This window comes from Microtus pennsylvanicus, chromosome 14, assembly GCF_037038515.1.
Source record: "Microtus pennsylvanicus isolate mMicPen1 chromosome 14, mMicPen1.hap1, whole genome shotgun sequence".
Lineage (NCBI taxonomy): Eukaryota > Metazoa > Chordata > Mammalia > Rodentia > Cricetidae > Microtus > Microtus pennsylvanicus.
Genome location: NC_134592.1, coordinates 533,465 through 556,589, shown reverse-complemented (window position 1 = coordinate 556,589; position 23,125 = coordinate 533,465). Strand labels below are relative to the sequence as shown.

At 40.6% G+C, this 23,125-nt stretch overlaps 1 protein-coding gene across 2 annotated transcripts in view; it reads right to left on the bottom strand.

Moving 5' to 3' along the window:
- Positions 1-23,125, bottom strand: part of Itgb8 (integrin subunit beta 8) — a 97,950-nt gene that overhangs the window by 55,936 nt on the left and 18,889 nt on the right. For both annotated transcript variants that reach the window (XM_075947285.1, XM_075947284.1), the window contains exon 2: positions 2,071-2,156. In XM_075947285.1, coding sequence (XP_075803400.1) covers positions 2,071-2,156 — 86 coding nt within the window. The remainder of the gene's footprint in view (positions 1-2,070; positions 2,157-23,125) is intronic.

Below are 23,125 nucleotides of genomic sequence, written 5' to 3'. Positions count from 1 at the left end.
GCCCCCCGTCCCCCCAAAAGGCCAAAAGAGTAAAAGATCACAGAATATGTTACTTCATTATACATTGGTTAAAGTGTTGAGTGGACACAATCAGCATTGCCGTTGGAGAGGTCCGGGAGTGATTTAAAGGGATGAAGCAGCATAGTTTACTTAGTTGTTTGCACAGGGCACATAGGTTACACAGTTTAGAGTTAGAAACTGTTGGAACTAGGTTTAAATGCAACGTGGTGTCTCTGCAGAGCCTGATCTTTCTAATCTATACATACTACCTTACACTGCAGTTTGTAGACAAGAATAACCTTGCAGATTTTCAGTATTTCCCCAAGGTCCCTGTTTGCAGGTTTAACAGTTGACACGGGTTTCCTCTGTCCCTTCAGCACCTCCTCTGCAGTGACTTTCTTCCTTCTGAATTCTTATCCCGTGGCATACCCCCAAAACCCCTGCTGCTGTGACCAGACAGATGGGTATTTTCAGAGTTGCCATTTTTCTCTGCTTTTGTGCCAATCACAGCTGTGAGGAAGAGTAGTCTCTGGGACCCGATGTCACAATTGACACACTTGACACACTTGAAAACTAGGCTTTGAAGCATATTTCTGAAAGCTTCTCACAACACCTCCAACTGAAGCTCTCAGAGCTGAAGTTGGCTAGGCACAAACAGCAGGGCCCTAGAATGGATTTCTGACTTAGGATCAGGAACACCAGGCCCCAAAAGATTCCTGAGAAAGAACCCTACAGTCAGCTCCACATTCAAGGCTGTAGAGATGAGTGAGGAAAAGATCCTTCAGAGAATAGCAAGAAGTCTGTCTAGTCTTTAGATGATAGAGCTTGAACTAAGAAAGTCTGGAATCTTTTTTGTGTCACTGTCTGAGTTGGGTTGTGACAAAGTACTTCCTTGTTAATCAGTGGCATCTGATTTTTCCCATGTCGGCCCAGAACACCCAGGAGAACATGAGACTGTCAGCAGAAAGTGTAATTTCAAATTATGGCTCCTGTACTCGAATCCTTTCTGTGCTTGTGTCCTGATTTGTTCATAGCAGAGAGAGATACCCATCAGCCTTGCAACTTTTTGACTGTTTTTGTCTTCCTGCTTCATGCATGACGAGGGGGAGTAAGAAGATAGGGTAACAGTATGGGAGTTAATTGTTTAATTGTTGAGCTAAATTAGAGTAAGTAAAACTAGAGATTCATGACCATGTCAGACAGAAGTCTCTGAGGGCTTGTTGCTTGCAATTCCCAGGAGTTGCCTAAGTATCTACCCGGGCAATTTCACAAAGAGATTCTAAGTTAGCAGATGACACCTTGGGAAAACAGTATATGTAGGTACCCCTGAGTTAAGATTATTGATTTTAAAAACTTCATAAAACAACTTTAGAGTGAAACAAGAAGCCATTATTATTTTTACTATGAATTTTGTTGGAATTTGTTTCTCCACACAGAATGAAAAACATTAACTTTGAACAAAACATTGAATTATTCTCCTCTCTCCAGGATTTAAATACACACAATACTTTAGGAACAGTTCCAGTGTAAGAATAAAGGCGTCACATTTTTCATAAAAAAAACCAAAAATTGCCATACAATGTTAAAAAAATCTCTGAACTTCTAGTATTTCATATAAAAACAAGTAAAAAGGACCGAGCAATCATCCTGTTTTTCGATTATAAGCAAGTATTAAGAAAGCGATCAAACTTGGGTATGTAACTTTGTGCTGCGGGTTGCAGCAGGAATCCTACATCCAAGTCTACTTACTATAAAAAGTTATATAGGTATTTGCCAACTTCTTCTACGAACAGATGGAAAACATAAAATGTTTTTCACTTCATGTCAAAATTACCACACTTTTTCTAATAAAAATGTTATGCTTGATTTTATATTCAACCATTTACGCTGCTTTTCCACAGAAAACCGAATAAAACTTTCCTGTTGTTCAGGGTTATCTTTCTTCTTGATGTGTCTTTAAAGTACAGAATATTGGGGGGATGAAGCCAGGCTAGAGAGAAAGGTAAGCATGCGAAAAACTCAAAGGTAGCAGGAACAACAAACAAACAGAAACCAACAGAAAAGGCACACCTCTTGAACACACCATCCGCATTCTGGACCCAGCTGGAGGCACCTGGCACAGGAGACCACGTTGGAAGAGCCACATCTATTGTGTTCTGAAATTCAAGTTAAGAGCAACCATTAGGCTTCCTTTCAAGGTGAAACTGTACACAATTTGAAATGCAGTTGGAAAAGTGAAATAAGGTCATCTTTTGTTCAAAACAGATGGCATCAGATTATTTATGGTTTCTATAGGAAGCTTTAGCCTGTTCATTGCCGTTAACAGGCACCTGGATAGCTGGCATTTAATTTTCTAAGGTCAGGAAAAAGGAGGGTAGAAATGTGACCTTGGTCACATCTGGGGCTAGAGCTTTATTGTAGGTTGTGCTTCACTGCCAGGAACCCTTTAAAGTTTTAGGCTACTGAAGTCATAGTTCATAATCTCTGAACCAAGCAGGTGCTTTTCCTTCTGATGGTCTTCCTGTAAAAATTAGCATATCACCATGTGAAGTCATGCTGAGTCACATAGAGGAAAATTTCTGAGAAGTAATCTTGCTGGGCCTTTAAAGTTGTTCCAGTGGAAGGTCTGATTACATTGCTATTGATTATTTTGTGTAATACAGTTCTAGACACTGTGGCCTGATCAGTAGACACAGAGTGGTTAAAGTGAGTGAGTCCCGTTAGCTGATTCGATGTGGTTTTTCAGACTGGATCACGTTAAGACCATTGATTCCTGTGCTGGGCCCTATCTGAATACATAGCTGTGCCTTCCTTCCTCCGTGTACTCAGTTCTTAAGGATAACAATGTTCATTATTGTAAACATAGGCACATCAATCTAATATAATAAAGACTGAGACTGTATCATTCTTTTTCTTATGTTTAGTGGGTCAGTCTTCCTATATTTTATCCTTTATTCTGAGATGGCCTCCAGGCACTGGAGATCATGTACCTCCTGCCTTTCTCATAGGCACACAGTGAACCCCGGACGTGAAGGCTACAAGTCACTAATATTCCAGGTTGGAGAGAAGATGCAGCTTGTGTAACAAACACAGGAGAGTTCACCAATTGTTTTGATGTGGTAAGCATCTCTCTACTTTGGAGCACTGGGAAGCAGCAAGTGTGGGGCTCTCTAATCATTGCTCCATAGAGACTGTGTTCTTTGGTTCTCTCTTTGTTATTGTGGTTCACTTATTTTAATCTGTAGTTCTTTCCTAAAAAGTGCATTCAGCATTAAAATGTGTGTACCAATGGACATAATCACTCATGAACATAAGAGTTTACAGGAACATGGCCCATTAAATTCTCACTGCATTATTTCTTTTCTCTTTTTTTTTTTTTTTTTTATTTTTCGAGACAGGTTTCTCCGTAGTTTTTGGTTCCTGTCCTGGAACTGGCTCTTTCTCTTTTCTCTTTCAAGTTTCCTAAACGTTCTGGAATCCAGGGTGAAACAATTCTGACTTGAGTGTGTCATAGCACAGGTGTTGGAGTGGGCAGAGCGAGGGTGGCAACTGCAGTAGAGAGGCACTAACTATAGCAGAATCTCAGGCTAGTATATACCCTCCCTCATACACACTTCCCTAACACTGTCTTCATGGTCTATTATTTACTCTCTGTGGTTCCTCCTACCCTTCGTCTTTGGCTTTAGAGCAACTTTTAGTGTGTGTGTGTGTGTGTGTGTGTGTGTGTGTGTGTGTGTGTGTGTGATATTCCAAGAATTCCTTATTGATCTTCCCAGATTTAGTCTAGAATTCCAAAAACTAAAAATAACTTATGTTTTAGGCTCCCTCACTACAAGCAGCCAGCTTGGCTATCTAAATATGGAGACTCCCTGTTCCAAGTCATCCATCTGGCTTAGTCTGCAAAATGTAAAAAAAAAAAAAAAAAGAAAAGAAAGAAAGAAAGAAAAACCTGCTTATTTTTAAAATATTCAGAAGGCAGAGTGACCTTTTCAGTTTTATTTCCAGAAAGGAAAACAAACTGGTCTAGAAATCAGGCATCCTGGCAAACTCCTGTGGTCTGAGTATGTGCATTCATCTCCAGTACGGTGCTTATGGTGGGGCCTTGAGGACATGACCATGACTGAGGTTTCTCCCCTGTGAGTGGGAAAATAGCCCTTATAAAAGAGGTTTCTCTTTGTTGCCTCCTTTTGCCTTTTCCATCTCTGTCATGTGAAGGTAGAGGACTCTCACTGGGCATAAAATGTCTGCTCCTTTATGGTAGATTTGCCAGTCTTCATAGCTATGAGAAACAAATTTCTTATAAATTATTTAATATCAGATATACTGTTATATCAATAAGAAATAAGTAAGGTACAGACCTGACTTGACCTTTACCAGTGCTGGCTGTAACCTTACTGGAACATGGAGTGACATCTATTTCAGATTAGACTTGAAGAGACCTCTGATTCAACAGGTAGAACTTTGAATTGCTAGTCAAGAGAGCAGAGTCCGGGGAGGACAGATGCAGAGCCTAGGGCTCTGATTCTTATCTCTTACATTTGTCCAATTCTAACCTAAGTTTCCCCAGGTTAAAGCTTATGTTAGGCTCCTACTTCCACAGTATATAGGAAGCACAACAAATTTAAAAGCATTTTTTTTTCTTTCCTTTTTTGTCTTGCCTGGAACTGTATAGCCCAGACTGGCCTTAAAGTAGCAGCCATCTTCCAGCCCATGTACTAGACTATCCAAATGAGTGGCCATTAAGAGCTGCAAAAGTTTTCTTAGCATTCTCTTTTTAAAACAAAAATTTCCAGGGCCAACCTCTATTCTCCAACTTCAAAAACCTAAAGATGTAGTAAAGATGGATGGGGACCTTGGTCTTGTCAATGCGTCACAGATTCCAGGGCTGACATTGCTCAGACTCTCTATAACTACAGACAATGAAAGAGCCCAGAAATTGATTTAGAGGAGATAGGACTGATGGTTCTGCAGACCTGGGAGATGGTGAGGAACTCAACTCCATGGGAATAGTGTCAGATTTTATTTCTGGATAGTGTCATGGTTACACTTCACAAATATGCTTTGACAGATTGAATTTTAAGAGAGTGTTCTTTGTTGAAAATTATACAAGTTAGAAAAATGCCTAACATTTTAACAACATGTTAATTATGGCAATTCTTGTCACTGAATGGACAATTAGTGTAAGAACTTTTAGCATAACATAAATTTTCTCTCTATCTGACACACACACAGACACGCACACACACACACACACACACACACACACATTTTTGTGAGAGGAGAAACCCTTACAAGGCACACACATCAATGCAACAAGTGCTGTTTGTAGATTCTGGCATCTGTCATCAGCCTCGCGATCTGCTTGGCTCATTGGCTTTCTTATTCCTAGTGCAAGAATGAGGTGGTTTCCTAGCAGCCCAGGGCCCTGCTCTGACACCTCATTAGAGTGTGGGCTTGAGTAGTCCTTTCGCCATCAGTGATTGCACTGTCTACCTGCTCAGTCTTTTTGTCTACTACTGTTGCCCTACACACACACTACTCTTCATATTCTAGGCTTACATTCTTAGGAAAGATAATTTATGTTGATCATAACAAGTACTCTTAGGTGGGCAGTGGTGGTGTATGCCTTTAATCCCAGCCCTCGAGATTAAAGGCAGGCAGATCTCTGTGAGTTTGAGGCCAACCTGGTCTACAGGAGCCAGTTCCAGGACAGGCTCCAAAGCTACAGAGAAACCCTGTCTCAAAAAACAAAAAACAAAACAAACAAACCAAAAAACAAGTACTCTTAACTCTAAGCCAGAAAGTATGGTGACAGTGTTGTAAACTACACAATTCCAAATTCAACTTTCGTGCCTTTTTCGTTGTCCTTACTCTGTGTCATTTTTCTGTGACAAAAATCAATAAAAGATTTAATTAATGGCTTATATCTTTCTAAATAATTTTATTCCCTGACCTATGAATTTTCACATTGTGTTATGAGACCGAAAGGGCAAATGTATTGGGAGCGCATTGTTAAATGATTATTGGGAGAAAACACCAAATTTCCATGCAGCAGCTGCGCAGTGGTGGTGCATGCCTTTAATCCTAGCACTCAGGAGGCAAAGGCAGGCAGATCTTTGTGAGTTCAAGGCCAGCCTGGTCTACAAGAGCTAGTTCCAGGACAGCCTCCAAAGCTGCAGAGAAAAAAAAACAAAAAACAAAAAAAGAAAGAAAAAATATTTCCATGTAGCTTCTGTTTACTAACATGTGCCTAAAATCTCTGTGACTACATTTCCTCCCTCTAATGAGTACCTAATCCATAGCCACCTGTTTCTACAATGATACTGTAATGAAAAGCATGCACACCTGTGATAATGTTATAATAATTGACATTACTAATCATATGGAGATATCCATAGTGACATGATGGTGTGTGTTTAAATCTGTAGTAAATATACCTTGCTATCTATCCTTAACATGAAAGTCTCTTGAGTTAAAAGACAAAAATTCAAGCTGTAGCTAATATAGAAATATAAGTAAATAAAAAGTCAATGCACTCAGCTCAGTTGTTTGAAATGATTATGAAGAACAAGGAAGTTAAAAATCTTTAACATGTACCAATCCAGTACTGTGAGCAAAAGCCAGGCCCAACTGGGGACCAAATTACAGAAGCTCTCTGAGAACATAGTCATTCCATTCACCTTTTTACTGCGGTACATGTGAGAAAGTCTGTGACTTTCCATAGATAGAATAATAAGGATCTATCAGTTACAGAGGACAGACCAGTAAATTACACATTCATGACGCTCAGCTCAGTCCTCTCTGTTTAGACACTGTCACTTACTAATTATCTTGCAACTATTTAGTCAGTAGAAGTTAGGAAACTCAAACAGATGACAAGAGCCCCAAACAAAATATAATAAGCACACTACAGCACCCTTCCCAACCAAGGAAGACAAAAATGTTTTGGTGTTTAGACTTAAAGCTTTACCCAAATCAAATGATCAGGCTAAGTGAAGACGCAAAACAAGACTTCCAGTGTTCTTTTCTTGCTGTGAGAACTGTGCAGCAATATTTTGATGTGATTTACATATCTGTTGTTATTAGCTGGCTTGTAAAATAGGATTGAGAGGCATTATATGTAGACCATGATAATTAGGAACACTTGATTCTGCTATTACTCCTAGATAGAAAGATTTGTTAGAAAGAGGATTTTTTTTCCAGGCACTATCCCTTTCCTTCTTTTATTTATTATACAAATTAAACTATGCTTGAATAATTGCATAAAACTATTTTCTTAAATAAAAGTAAAGTAGACACTGTATTTTGATAACAGTCAAACCAGATATATATATAGTCTGTGTAATTTTCCAGGGCACTTCAGAGTCTTCTTGATATTCATCTCATTCTATGTCTTATTACAATTACCCTGAAGACTCTGAGCCTGATTACTGAAGCTTTTTTAATACAGAGATGCAATATGTACTACTATCTGTTATACAAATAGAAACAAAAAACAGTACTGATAGTTCAGTCATTAGAATCAAAAGCTATGAGTCTCTAACAGATATAGTAAATAGAATCAGCTAGCAGATTCCTCTTGTTCTCCTCTACCACATTGTTTAATTTCTTTCAAACTTGTAGTAAATAAGCCTTCAACTCAAAGCAACAAAAATGAGTATTTTTTAGGGAAACCCTTTAGAGTATTGTCTAAAGAATTCATCTGCTTCTTTGGCTGGTGTGTGCATATGTAGTTGTGTGTGTGTGTGTCTGAGTGTGCGTGTGTTTGTAGAAAATCACATACCACAATACATTTACTGAGAGTGTAAATTGCATTCATGTTTACCTTCTTGGTTTGCTTCTTGAGGTTTGGAACTGTGGAGGGGTTTTCGAAGAAGAGAAAGTGGTATGACAATGTTTAATTCTTAGTAGTAGTTAAAGAGAAGAAATATGGAGATTCCTATCAAATGATTTTTGTTGAGAAAGATGGTCGGGGAAGGCATAGTAGTAGAAGGCATAGTAGTAGACCTCAGAGCACAAATGGCATTACAATCTTGTCCCACATTGAAGCAAGACCTAACTAAACTCAGATTAGAGAAGCAGAGGTTGTAGGCAAGCCAGTGTAGGGTACAGTTGGGTTGCAATGGCTTGATTGTGACACTGAAACATGACTCCTTGGAAGGAGATTTATTCTTCTGAAAAGAGAGCAGTTACTGAACCTTAAACAACAGAACTCAAACAGAAGCCTGATGAAAGAAGTCTATGTGGAGTGCCACCAACGTCCACAGTGATCTTCCCCAATTCGTAATAAACCGTTTGAGCACTGAGGCCAGCAGCCTGCTTTTTCCTACTTAATTACTATCCCCAGGATTTTTAAAGAATTTTGAGAGGAACTGGAATTTCCCAGCCTCTCTTGCAATGATGGTGATTGAATGAATCGTTCTGATGACAGAGAATTAGCCCAAGGTTGCTAAATGGTTCTTTTGTGAAAGACTCTCAAGAAGAAGTTTTCCATCCCTTGTCGGTCCTGCTTCTTTCTTTCGGCCACATTGATATGATGTCTCAAGTGTCCACCAACATCTTCAGACTAGAGGAGGCAACTTGTCTTAGATTAAGAGTGAAAGGGCCCATGCGTTAGTGTCTGAGTCTGTCTGTATGCATCTGAGGATGAGAATAGATAAACCTAATTCACTGCTTTTAGGAACCCTCTCACTACTATACTAACACAGCTAGTTTAACTAACAAATTTTTGTCTGAAAGTTTAAAAAAATTAATAAGGGAGAGAGAAAAAAACCTCAAGTACAAGGTTTTTGTTTTCTATTCATATTTTTTGTTTATTTTATTGAGTATGCAGTGGAAGAGGGCCTGTGGGTCAAGAAGAAGGGATGTGGCATGGACCACATGGTGACCATTGCTGTCTAAGAACGTTCTAGCATTTCAACATTGCAGACCACCTTCTCCAGCACCTTTTCATTTCTTTTCTAATGAGCCTCAGTATTAATGCCTTTCCCTCAGGAAAATTTTGTGGGGGTTGGCTTTTAGTAGAGGATAAAAATGTGTATAACAGTTCTCTCCCTCAACAAAATAATTAATTCTTTGGGGGGAAAATTCCCCAACACCATGGGAACCAGGAAATTCACTGCGTAATTCCTCATAATTACACCAAGAACAGGAATGGTAATGATTTACTGACACTGTAGGAGCCAACCATGATAAGCTAAATAGAAACAGACCACCCAAAGGAAGTCCTTCACTTCCAACTATTATCACCTGCCAGTGTAGGACTCTGACATCCTGAGTCTCAGCACATGTATCCCTGAAGCAATACATGGTTGCAGGAAGAACCACAAACTGAGATTACCTGAGTACCATCCAAGAACAAACCATTCATTCAAAGGAAAAGGTCTAACATTCCAACCGTTGTAGATAGCACACATTCACCAGGACACCCCTAGACAAATATCAGCCAATCAGGGGTCCTGAACCTTACAAATCCCTCACCCGCATATTTACTACTATAGAAACCCAACTCTAACTGAGCTCTGGACTCTGATTATTCCAATATGTTGGACATGCGAAGAGACCGAGTTTGCAAACTTATATAAAATAAAAGCTCTTTGCTTTTACATACAGGACTCAGTCTCCTCGTTGGTTTTTGGGAGACTTCGTGGATCTGTACACACAGACACAAGGATGAATTGCCTACAATTGTGACGCAGAGACTGAGGCCATTAAAGGCAAGGGTTCAGTTAATCAATACAAAACTGTCAGAATGGCATGGTATCATGGGAAAAGAGTATGAAGTCATGACCTTCCCTTTCAGGGTTCTGGGAACAGGTCCTATAGTAAGACTAAGAAACATGAGTGTAAATGCTTCCCACAAGTCCTTTCCCCAAGGTCAGGCATTTAGTTAAGCAAGGGTCTCCAGTCATTCCCTCCTGAGGAACTTAGGGCCCTGCAATTAACTTTTGACTAGTGTTTATTGTCAAGGTCACTGCTAGACTCCTCAACCCTGAAGCCACACCCCAGTTCACATGCCCCTTGTCTGTCTCCAGCTTAAGTATATAGTTTAAAAAGAACTGTGAAACCTTTCTCATCACATTGAAAAGATTTCTCCCCATATTTTGTTTGCTTTCCCTTCGAGAAGATGACTAAACCCTTTAAACATATTTTGTTTCTTTTTAAAGATTAATTTATTATATTAGTATTTTGTGTTCGTGTGTGTTCTGTGTGTATGTGGCTGCACATGTCATGGTGAGCATTGAGGTGTGAGGACAATTCCATGGAGTTGGTTCTCTTTTACCTTTCCGTGCTTTCCAGTGACCTGACTCAGGCTGAGGCAAGTGTTCTGACCCTCTGACATCTCTGGGATGCCTATAATGTGTTTTCTTTAGATCCTTAGCATAGGAGTCCAGTACCTGGGTTACACCAGTAAATGCGTAATGAAGAAACAGAATTCTATGGTAAGCTTAATTTGGAAAGTTAATTCCTAGGGTTTATAATAGCTCTTGGATGTTTACATTTTAAAATAGCCCTCATCTCCCAAATGTATTTATTTTAAAAGCCAGCATAACTGTGTTTGCTTCTAGATCCACATCTGGATAAAGCACAAATCTCCAAATTCATGAAAACAATCATATCCTAGTGACATTATTTATTTTGAAAATACAACTTTTATTTTGAAAGCCATTTAAAATATAATTTATTTTGAAAATTAAATTTGTTTCCAAAGAACTCTGACTCTATGATGAGATGATTCAACTAAAGTTGCACTTTTTAACTTCCTCTCATCAGATGCAAAGTCACTAAATCCATTTGTGTTCTTTGATCGCTGTTCCTTTCCTACTTTGGACTAATCCCTCAGAAATTATTTAGGAGTATTGAACAGAACTTTGGGGTGTATGTTACCTTATGTTTCAGTGGCAAGACTCAACCTCCTCATTATTTAGAAAATATTTCATGTGATAATATTAGACAAGCAACGTAGCCAAGGCCATTTCACCTCTGGGCAGGTTCCTGAAGGTTTGCAGTGACATTGCGCATTCTCGCCACTGATCCTGCTCTCTCTGGGGCTGTGCAGAGTGAGGCAGTTGCATTGGGCTAGGATGGCATAAGTCTGACCGCCAGTTTACAAGAAGAGGCAGTATGTACCTACAAGTAACCTTCATTTGTGTTGAAACTGATGGTAACAAAAGGCCTGTTCAGAGAGGATGATCACATAGCAGAAATTTTCATTATAATTTATTTTTATACATAACAATCATTTTGAAATGCTCTAACTGGTACACCCATTGGGTGACTATAATGTGTGCTTCATCTTCAGTCACTTTTTACACTGAACAAGGCACTGGTATAATTAATTACAGTTACAGTTATGTCATTGCTATAATCTGGAACTTCCTAGGGAGGCTGAAGGTCAAGATCAGTCTTAATTAGCAGTTTTCAACTCATGGGTCATGTCTTTTGGAAAACACATATTTCTGATGATCTTAGTAACTGACACATGACTCAGTAACAAAATTATAGGTATGAAGTAGCAATAAAAATAATTTTATGGTTGGGGGTCACCACAACATGAGGAACTGTATTAAAGGTTGTAGCATTAGTAAGATTGAGGACCACTGGTCTTAAATGCTGTTTCAATGGTGAGTATTCAGAAGTAACAATAACAAAACAATTAGACAGTAGTTGGAAGATGTGTGAATGTCTATTCTCCCAGCTATCAGTGATAAAGGACCCCACCTAAATCACTTACAAAGAGGTAGTGGGGGACTGGTCCCAGGAGCAGTGGTTGTGGGATCACCCAAGGCTTCAGTGGGTCCCCTGGTGTGTAGCCTGAGGCCTAGGGGAGGGGAGGGAGACAGATATGCCATGCAGAGAGTTTGGGTATAGAGTTTATTTACTGGGTTGTGGAGGGGAAAGAAAAGGGAGAAGGGGAGAAGGGAAAAGAAGGGGAAAAGGTGGGAGAAGAGAGAGAGGAAGAAGCTACTCTCCTGAAGAAAGGAAGACAGAGATGGGGGAGAGGGAGGGAGAGAGGTCTGGAAAGGAGATGGAAGATGGACTTGCCTTGGTGGCAGTGAGGAGGTTGGGCGTGGGCAGAGCTTGTCTCTTAAAGAAACAGGGTATCCAGGTGACAGACCAGGCCAGAAGATTACAACATTCCCCTCCCCTCATGGACTGGCCTGGAGCAGGGATTGAAGGCCAGGTAAATGCAGAAATCAGATTAAAAGTAGATTATGTTTAGGTCACATTCCATGTACACATTGATATATATCTTTTGATTTGTGAAGCATTTGAGCACACAAAACAAATGTTTGTTTGCTTGATGATCGCTCTTCCTGTTTATCCCTAGGCAATGAAATTTCTTGAGTAGGCCAAGTTGTCACTCAACAAAAAGCAAGAGTAGCTCCAGAAAGGATCCAGTTTGGTTGTTCCTCTGGCACGTCAGTTTGTCTTTGGACACTCACCTGGTAGGAAAGTTGAGATGAACTCAGGAAAGGTGGGGTCAAAGCCACTCATCTCCTTTCCACCAAAGCCCCTGAACTTCCAAAACCATCAACAGCTCAGTACTCAAGGAAGGTTCCAGGGGCCTCTCTGAGGTAAATGCTAGTTAAGGCCGTATTTGTCTGACTTGGAAAGGCATGTGCTTTGTGTCTTGTTTTCACTGGAACCTTTCCATACATTCCAGCTATCCTGTTTATGAGGCACACTCCCTTTCTAAAAAAGCCAGATATGCACCAACTTTCCACCCTACAAGTTTTGAACTTAACATACTGGATCAAATGAGTCCAGGGGCTCTTCCTATTTTCCTTTCCAGTTCTCGGTACACAGGAATTTCCATTCTCCTACTTAAAAATAAAACAAAACAAACAAAAACCAAAATACCAAACATACTGTTTTTCATGCCAGAAAAATGATTTAGTTAAAGAGGCAAAAGAAAAATGCCCTCTGGTAAGAGGAATGCCTTGTCTGCATGGAATCTTGACCTGGAGTCATATTGCAGGTGTGTGCATGACTAGAACCACAAGGCAACACCTAAAAGGTAAGGAATTTAGTTTCTTTTCTGTAAACCTTGTGTGTTTGTCTGTCTCTGTGTATGATGACTCCTACCTGCATGGTTTTTTAAAGATCTCTTGTTCACTACAGCCAATCCTCACTGAAGCTAAATGCTAGTAAACTTGTGGGCATTTTCCTGTCTCTGCCTCCCATCTTGCCACCAGCACAGTGATTCCCATACGTGACTTTTTGTGAGTTCTGAGGATCTGAGCTCAGGTCCTCATACTTATGCAGTCGTGCCTCCCTTTCTCAGCCTAGGAATTTAGTTTTAAGTAAAATAAATGAGCACATGATTAAAAGCCTAAGTGGATGAAGTCCAGTTAGAAATTGGCCTTCTTCATACTGCATTTCATAGTTCTGGATACTGCCACTTGAAATCTCAAATCTATATTTTATCATCAGATACAATTATGGGAAATTAAACAGTAATGACTTATCCCACAATTACCCCATGATGGGCCCTGTATAGAGTCTCACTGCTAGCGTAAAAATCCTTTGAGGGCAGCACTGTTGTCCCTCTGTTTTGGATGGTAAACTCAAGTCTAGAGAAACTAGTATCAACCCGAAGTCATGTAGCTAGTATGCCTGGGGGACAGGCATTGTGGGCAGTGCTGACTACAGAGCACTTCTTGGTGAAGACTGTCCCACATGTAGTCGAGAACAGAAAGACAATTTACCCAATGTAGCACTGAAAGCTCCTGGGTATTAAACTTATTAATGTTAGTCCTTCAGTGGTGACTCAGTAACCCCATGTTACATACCCACTTAAGCCATGACTTAAGTAAAAGCAACTATCCCTACTTTTCCTGTCCCCTGCCCTAAGGTTGGTTCATTATCCCACTCTAACACAGCAGTGTTTAGTGTTCACAATGTCAAAGAACCCCCTAAATGTTTTAGCCCTTTGCGAGATTCATTTGCTTTCTATGCCCAAGGTAACTTTGAGGTTTAGCTTGAAAGTTTTGGCCTGAGCCTCCTGCAGAGGCAGGAATCAGGTCTGCTGGCCAGTGCTCAGTGTAGGGGAGGGCAGGATCCTCTTTTCAACTCTTTCCCCAGCCTCTTGCCAGAAGATTCTCTGAGCAGCTTACTAATTAGGCCAAAGCATAAAGTGCTGTTCACAGTGGCTTTTCACTTGCTAACTTCCAGTTCTGCCTCGGTAGCCAAATCTGGACCAGGGAAGAGAGCAGGGTTGGTCTTCTGTCACCATCCCTCCTCTGACCTTAGCTATTACTAAACTCCGCTGTGGTTCTGCTTGCCGGCAGATGAGGTTTGCTACTTCCCAGTCACAGGCTGTTGGGTTAATAGGACAGGAGCGGTGAAGACGGTGCATCTAGCTATACAGGTCTCTTAGCATATGGGGCTATTTAAGACACAGTCTATAACAAGCAAGATTTATTTGAAAGCCAACAAAATCCTCTGTTTTAGCTACGACACCTGCACATAATGTTGGATGAGCATTCACATTGAGTTTCCTGTTTTAATTTACTGGAAGGCAACAGCAGCCCTTGCAGATAGTGGGAGGACTCTGCATGTTGACACAGTACTGCCTCCACAGGTCTGTCGAAATCTGTGCTCTCGCACGCTAAATGTTCTATCAATAAATTTACAGTTAACATTGTAAATTAGAATATTATTTGTCAAGAGAACAACCAGTGCAGAGTAAAAAGTATTTTTTTCCTAACAGTATACAGAAAAACACGAAATTACATGATATAGCTTTCAAAAAGCAAACTAATGGCACTTTATAAACATTTTTTGCTTCATGTCCCTTGGTGACCAACTCAGGGTTTTTTAAGCCTATATGGCATTTGGTTAATTTGTATACCTTTTCAGTTCAGATTAAGAGATAAATTATTCTAATGCCCTTCAAATCAATTGAGATTGGTGAAAAAAAATATAGTTTTAATGCTGAAGAGACACCATGACCAAGGAAATTTTTATAGCATTTAACTTGGAACTTGTTTACAGTTTTTAAGGGTAAATCTGTGGTCAATGTTAGGTTGGGAGCCTAGGTCCCAGTTTCTGGCATCTATCTCAGCCCCAGGCCTGGTATGGACTTCAAATCCCAGCAGGCCAGGTCCTGACCCCTCCCTGGGGGTGGGGTCAGGACCACTCCCCAGGGTACTTAAGTGATCCCTCAAAAGAGAAACATGTGGTCCCCCTTTCTTCCTCCCGGGGGTTGCATTCCTGCTGCTTCCCAGTTTCCCCCTCTGGGCCACCCGAGAGCGCAGATCTCCCATTAAAACTGGATATTTCTTAATTTGGCTTGTTTTGATTTGGCTTGATTGGGAATTTTTGCGTCGTCAGAGAGCTCGCCTTAGGAAATATTCCTAACAGTCAGCCTGGTGTGAGCTTTTGAAGCCCAAAAGCCCACCCTGAGTGACACATCTATTCCAAAAGGCCATAGCCTCTCTGTGGAGTTTGAATAGGTATGGTCCCCATAGACCCCTGTGTTTGAATGCTTGATCCATAGGGATTGGTACTATTAGGAGCTGTGGACTTGGAGTAAGTATTTCACTGTGGAGGTGGGTTGTGAGATCTCCTGTGCTCAAACTATGCCCAGTGACACAGTTCATCTGCTTTTTCCTGTGGATCAAGATGCAGCAATCTCAACTCCTCCTCCAGTATAATGTCTGCCTGCAGACCACCATGAAGATGGTGGACTAACCCTCTGAAACTGATCCAGTCCCAGTTAAATGTCTTCTTCTTCCTTCACAGCAATAGAAACCCTAAAATACATTCCACTAAGGTTATACCTCTGAATCCTTCCTAAACAGTTGCACTAATTGGGGACCAAGAATTTAAACATGTGAGCCTATAGGAACCATTCTCATTCAGATCACTACATCAGCACCTAAAGCTGTTAAGAAATAGGCAGGACATTGATATCAGCCTAGAGGTTCTTAATTAATTAATATTGTTACTACTCACAGTATACTAATGCAGTTTGAAGTCCATGTTAATAATATATTTTATATTCTATTCTATATATTAAATTCTTTTCTGCACTCAACACTAATGATAGTTGCAGATGTATTTGTGTCTTTTCTAAAGTTCATTTTATTTACAGGGTCATACAACAGGAAATCCTGAGTTACAATCAGATGAAGTGTATCTTGCACGATAGACATGTAGACATATACTCTTCTATAATAACTAAGTTGCCTTAAACTTTTAAAAATCAGTATTTATCCAATTTCATTGGCCACAATTTAAAATATATGCATATTACAATGGAGTTGGTATATTCAGACAAGTTAATATTAATGCTGTTATGAGCTGTTGTAATTCTTTGCTTTGAAATTCTTTGAAATTTTTGTTCTGCATTCCTTACATGTCTCCTAATAATTAAGTTACTTTTTCTTCATTATAATTCAGTTTGCCCAGAGTTCATCTTCCCTGGAAAAGTTTCCCAACAGGATTTTAATATTATTCTTGCCCTCTCTGTATTCTTGCAGGATTCTGTCCCAGCACCACTTCCCAACACTTCTCATAAGTCCTTCCTAATGAATGGTTCTGACATAGCAGACTGCACCAGGCCCCATGTTCATCATTACATACATACAAGACTGCACTAGGCCCAATTGCCATCATCATACAAGTGCTAGACTGTGCCAGGTCCCACTGGCCTCATTACAGAAATACATTCTAAATTTGACAGTATGTTCATCACTTTGCTCAAGTACTTACAGGCCTTGCCTTGCCACCATAGACAGAGCCATTAGGACCCCCTGAAGATGCTGACTGTGATAGGGTGGGAACCCTCTTAGGTTCTAAGATCACTGCCCAGTAAATATGGAATGGTCCTTAGATTCAATATTGAAATTTCCTCTTGATGGATTTTTTTCTGTGACTAATATGAAATGACCTTCTTTGTCTCTTTTGACTGAATTTAGTTTGAAGTCTATTTTGTTAGATATTAAGACAGCTATACCCGCTGGTTTCTTAGGTCCATTTTATTGGTATATTTTAAAACCAAAGAGAAGTTGAATAAAGGAAACATTCAAGACAAGCCAGAAGATGGAATAGAAGGCTGCCTGCTAAGCCAAGGATGCTAAAGCATGGAGTTGAAAGTGAACAGAAGAGGCCAACACCAGCATGTGAGGAATCAAGTGTGTCTGGAGCTGCTTCATAGCTGCTGGTGATAGTCATGGGTTGTTAGACAGCTCTTCCACAGTACTTGCTCTTGTACCTTGCTTCTGCACCTGGCTTTTGTTCTTGACTGGTTAATTTCCCTTGGGGCTTCTTTTTAAACTTGCCATTTGTGATTCTTTCTTCTTAAACCTACACTTTTTTTCTAAGTCTTTCCACCAAGACGTGACCGTATCTTAACCTTCATATGGCAGAGAACATGGGTGTGGCTTGACTTCCCTGCCCCCACCTTGTCTTTATTCTCTTCCTGGAGGACAAGCTCCCCCACACAAGATCACCTCCTCTTCATTCAAAGGCAAATGGCTATTTCCTAATTACATTTAACAACTGATATTCAGAGATGATTGATTGTCCTGTGCCTTCAACAATGAGCATTACTCTACTGCCTTTCCCCTTCTGACAACTTCTTTTTTCATGTCTGGCTATTTTCAAACCTCTCAGTAGGATCCACACCTGGAGCCTCCATGAGCTAATAAAACTTTCAGATTCCCCTTCTCAAACATAAACACAAATGTTTTTCCTTCATTTCCCATTTCTTCCCTAAGTTTCTGTTTTGGATTTCCAACATCATGCCGGACATCTATTTAGATCCCTGACACATCCTCAAAATCCACAAGTGTTCCTCTTCTCAGCCAAATGGGTTTTCATTAATAGCCTTATTTTCCTATTTATTTCAGTTTAAATCTTTAAACCAGGTTCCCAACAGCCTACCAGTCCCCAGAACTCTGCTCTAATTTCAGAGTTCTTAGTATTTAGGCTCTGTCTCACCATTCCCTCTGATCCTTCCTGCTTTAGGCTCTTTGCCATTTACTCTGCCATAACTTTCTTATAGTCTCCTTCAGCCAGTGCTCGGCACTAAAAGTTATTCAACAAGGACTGGGGAGATGCTCAGCTGATTCCCTGAAGATTCCCAGAACCCACATGAAAAGCCAGGCATGGTGTGTATGCATGCTTGCCTCTATATGCTGCTCCTTTTTCTATTTCTAAGTTACAGAATCCTAGTTTCTGGATGCTCTAAGGTTTGTTTATGTGATTGTGGCTAATTGTATTTGAGGGATCTCTGAGGTGACTATAAAAGTGCTCTTCACATTCATCTACAGCTCTACGTACAGAGTTGTGTTCCTACGTCACTTATTTAAGGGCCTAGGAGTAGGGTCATAGGGCAGATGGTAAGCATAAATGTCACTATGTGAGATACAAACAAACTGCATTGCAAGTGGCTGCGGCATTTTCCATTTCAGCAGCAAAATATAAGTATCCCAGGTACTTGGCATCCTTAGGAGGGATTTATAGTATCACAGTTTTAAGAGCCATTTTACAGCTTCTGGGCTGGCTCAGTCAGTAAATCATTTGTTATGCAAAAATGACTACCTGAGTTCTTTGGGTCCTCAGGACCCGTGTAAAAGGTCAGGCATGCTACAGTGCATCTGTGACCCTGCTATAAGGAGGCAGAAACAAGAGGATCCCTAAGGATTTCTGAACAGCAAGCCGAGTTAGATCAGTAAGCTCCAGGGTCAGTGAGCTTCGAAAATTACAGTGGTGACTAATTGAGAAAAATTCTCAGTGCTGACCTCTAACCTCAACAAACATGCATACATATAGACATGTACATACATATAAATGTCAACAGACCATTGCTTCCAGCTTCACTTCTTGATACAGTGTGATCATATTACTATCCCATGAACAAAAATTTCAAAAGTCAAAATAAACAACTCCCCTAATCCTGTATAAATTCCTTCCTCCTGAGAAGTAGGGAAGTGTTATTAGTCTATTTAACTTGCTAGAGTGAAATACCTTAGACTTAGTAACTTGTTAGCATTGAAATTGACTGCAAACTGTTTTGGAGGACGCTGGGGCAATGGAGTACTAACAGGCTGTGTGGTCCCTTTCTGATAGCTACAAATGGCTTCTTTCTTGAGGACCGCAATGCCTTTATAACCTAGTTAGTCACCTTCCCAAGGTCCTGCCTTTTAACACTGACACATCCAGGATTTATTTAAATATTTATATTTTGGAAGTACCCAAAATCTATTGCTAACTCTATAGCCTCTTCTTTCACTTCTCCCCTTATACTCTAGGTCAGTATTTCTCTTGCCTATGTAGTGCCAGCCTGTGCCCTTCCATCTGTACAGTCCAGCCAGTCTTTCAGCTTCCAACTTAGACCCATGTCACTTATCTCGTGTCTCTGTCACCAAAATACCCTCTGTCTTTCCTTCAGGCATAGTTAACCCCTTCACTAATGAATGTTTCCATAATTGTATTATAATTCTTACACTATGCAGGGCTATTTTTCTGCATATTATCTGCTACTTGTGTTTTTTATTTAGATATTTACATATTATGTCTGGGTCTGTAATTTATATATTACACTAGCAAACACACTTACCAAGAAGTAAAGTCCTCCAGGAAGGAGTTGCTCTCAGTCCAATTGGAAAAACTTCCTTTGATACTTTCACTAGCAAAGCCTGTTAAACAATCAGCTCAGTCACCTCCTGCTGACAAAACACTCTAGGCTCAGAATGTACTCAAGAGTATTCTAGGCTCGCAAAGAAACCCATCTACCACGAGGGAGGAGAGGAGGTAGGGTAAGCCTCTCATACTCGAGTGAGAACAGACTTCCTTGGTCCTCTTCCTTTTCTTTTACAACAATCAAATGCAAGCAAGCCCTGAACCCCCATCCCGTTTCCCCACAGTACCCACAGTATCAAGCACAGAGTGATTTACCTTGAGTTCCTCAAGACTAATCTCACTTTTTCTTGGTTAAACCAATCTCTATAAGATGATGCTCAAACTGTCAAGTTTCCTTCCACCCACCCCTCACTCTGATCACCCTAAGGCTCTGTGGGATCTATCCTCCCTTCATCTTCATCCTCCCAGCCATCACATCCCTGCTGGCTCCCATTCAATCCTTGGTGTATTACAGAAGAGTTTGTATCTCAGTCTCTTCCAGTGCTCACTGAGTGCTTCTCCAAGGGCTGTGCTCCCACTACTGACTTATGAGAGGCGATGATTTCCTCTCCTAGCCCTCATGGATAACCTGGAGACGGACAGCATGCCTTCCTCATTGTTTTTTCCAGAGTTCTCCCTAAGTGCCTTACTCTATTGGACCCTAATAGCCAGAGGTCTTTCAGTAGGAATGGTCAGGTATTTAATGCCATTTACTGACTCCAGGTTGAATTCCCATCTCATCTCTAGAAAGCTGTGACTGCTTGATTACAACCAATGGACCAGGCTGTCAGACACTCTTCCATTTAATATGCACAGGCCATTTCTGCAAAACCTGCATATTCAGGCTGCCTGCTCTTTTCACCAATTCTTTCAGTCGCTGCCCTAATTTTGCTACTCTCTCCTATCGTCATAGTTTCAGAGATGTCATTAGTAGACATGACATCTTGATACCACATATCTTCTCTGAGCACAGCCTCCCTCCTTTTAATCCTTAATCTTTCTAAGTTATGGATGGTGACAATGAGCGACCTGTTCTTGAATCCGATTACTGAAATATTACCTATCTCTGACTCTGCTTGCTATGCCTTCTGTTCCCCGTCCTTCAGCAAATCAGTTAATGGCTTCACCGCCTTTCAATTCTTGTTCAAATGTCACCTTTCTTCACTACCATGAACCTTGCTAGTGCTCTCAAGATGGAAATTTCCAGCTGCCTCCCCTCTCTACTTTTTCACAATTGCACATACAATCTTTTATGCTAGATAATTATTAAAAATTTATTAATATGTGATTATTACACAGAATGAGTAAAGTTCTGAGTGAATGTATGATGTGGGCAAGCCATGTTGTGGATAAATGCCTAAGCCCTATGGTGGTGGTAAAGATTCCCTGGTGAGGCTCAGAGAGATGGGAAAGCCCTTCTTAGGTTTGAGTGTGAATGTTGACAAGATGTGCAGAAAAGCACCATAGCTTTGCCCTCTTGAATGTTTATGACCTGAAGTCTATTACCCTACACAGAGTTCACCTACCAAGATTAGCCAAACCTGCCTCCTTGTCCAGCTGTATTAATTACCTGGCCTCCTTCTTTAAAAAAATTAAAAAACTGAATGTAATAACGTTGCTTCTTGTTCAGCTGTATGCAATAACGCTGCCTCCCCTTCAACTGTATATAAATAGCCTATGGTGAGTCTACTATGACGGCGTTTCTTCCAGATAGGCAAGCTCACCGGATCCCCGCTTTCCTGTGTCTGTGTGCCTGTCCTTTCCTCCTTCATTTCCTCACCAGCCAAGGTAGGTGAATCATTGGAGCTTTGCAGAACACAGTCATTTATTGTTTATTCTGTTTTCTGCTACCAAAATTATAAACTCATAAGGAAAAAAATGTGTGTGCATGTGTGTGTGTGCACGCATGCGTGTGTGCGTGTGTGTGTGTGTGCGTGCATGCGTGCATATGAGAGAGAGAGAGAGAGAGAGAGAGAGAGAGAGAGAGAGAGAGAGAGAGCTTTGTATGTGTTTTTCTGTACACGTATTCCTGTGTGCAGGGGTACAGGCAAGAGATCGTCCTCCTCTGTCCATCTCTACCTCGGTACAAAATAACCTTTCACAGCCTAGACCTCACCATTTCAGCAACTGGTTGACAGATCCTCAGGATCTGCCTGTCTTTGGCCTTCCACCACTGAGCTACAGGTACATGCCACCATGCTTGGCTTTTATATTGGTGCTGGAGGACAGAATTCAGGTGCTGAAACTTGCACTGGAACACTTCATCCACTGGGCTCCATCCCTCCATTCCTTTCTGATATTGTATTTTTTTTCTTCGGTTCTCTGCCATCTCCTCGGGATTTAAAGAAAGACCAGGCAGTCTCTAAACAGTACATATTTGTAGAGTGAGTGGATAAACAGGCATCTTTTCTTCATTGATCAAAATGCCCCGCATGTCTTTGCTCTCCCCCTCTCACTTCTTTGACTTGTGTTTATTCCTGTATCATTCATGTAGCTTTTCCCCATCTGCTTCCCCTTTCTCAGTCTTTTTAGGAACTCAGCATACCCATCTTGGAGGAGTTTAGCCTGTCTTGTCTGTTATGTTCTGCACTCCTTCCCAGCACACATATACTAATATTTCCCTCCAGGAACCATCCCTGAGCTTGAGTTCTTTCATATCCCTAACTAAGCCTACTCATTTGCTTAGTTAATCCTCATGTCTCCCATTTTACATACATGTTTCACAGTTCAGACACAGTGAAAGCAACTATGCTCTTGGGGTACAGCATACACAATCTGGATGCATGGTGTTCTCTGATGACTCATTTCATGATAGTCTGGCACATACATGCTGTGCACATGTGTATTGAGAAATGAAAATCCTTAATTTCTTCCATTAACCAGAGCTGCTCACTGTAACACTCAGTTAAGGGGAGGAAAATGAAAACCAAGCCTTAATATTTATAAAGACACTGAGGCTCTGTCTTCTATCAGAACACATTTGCCCTGTATCCTGTCTTCAACTGCAAGGTATCAAGAGGGAAAGGAGTCTTCTGTAAATCCACACCGTTGCCTTATGTCTTCACTTAAATATTCAAGTGCAGCCAATGTGTCTGGCTAAGTCTGCAGCAGTAGCCAGAACAAGGGCCCATACACTTCCTGGGTAAGTGATGATTTATGACTCAGCTCTAATTGTGAGTTTGTGAATCAGATAAAATGATAACCCAAAGGCTTTCTCCTCTTAACAAAGAATATTTAAATGAGACCCTTGCCAACAGGAAAGCATATACATACATCTTAAATAGTTTAAAAAGGAGTCAGGATATGAACAACCATGGAATTGGATTAAAACACCTTTTACATGTAGCACATGGAATCAACTTATTTCCCTTTCACCTCATGAGAACTCTGCTAGTATTAGTCAAAGCTGGTTCCTTGGAATGAAGTGGTTAGGGATTTAGCTCACAGAAGACCATCATATCATTAGGGTATAGAGGGAGAAGAGTCCAGT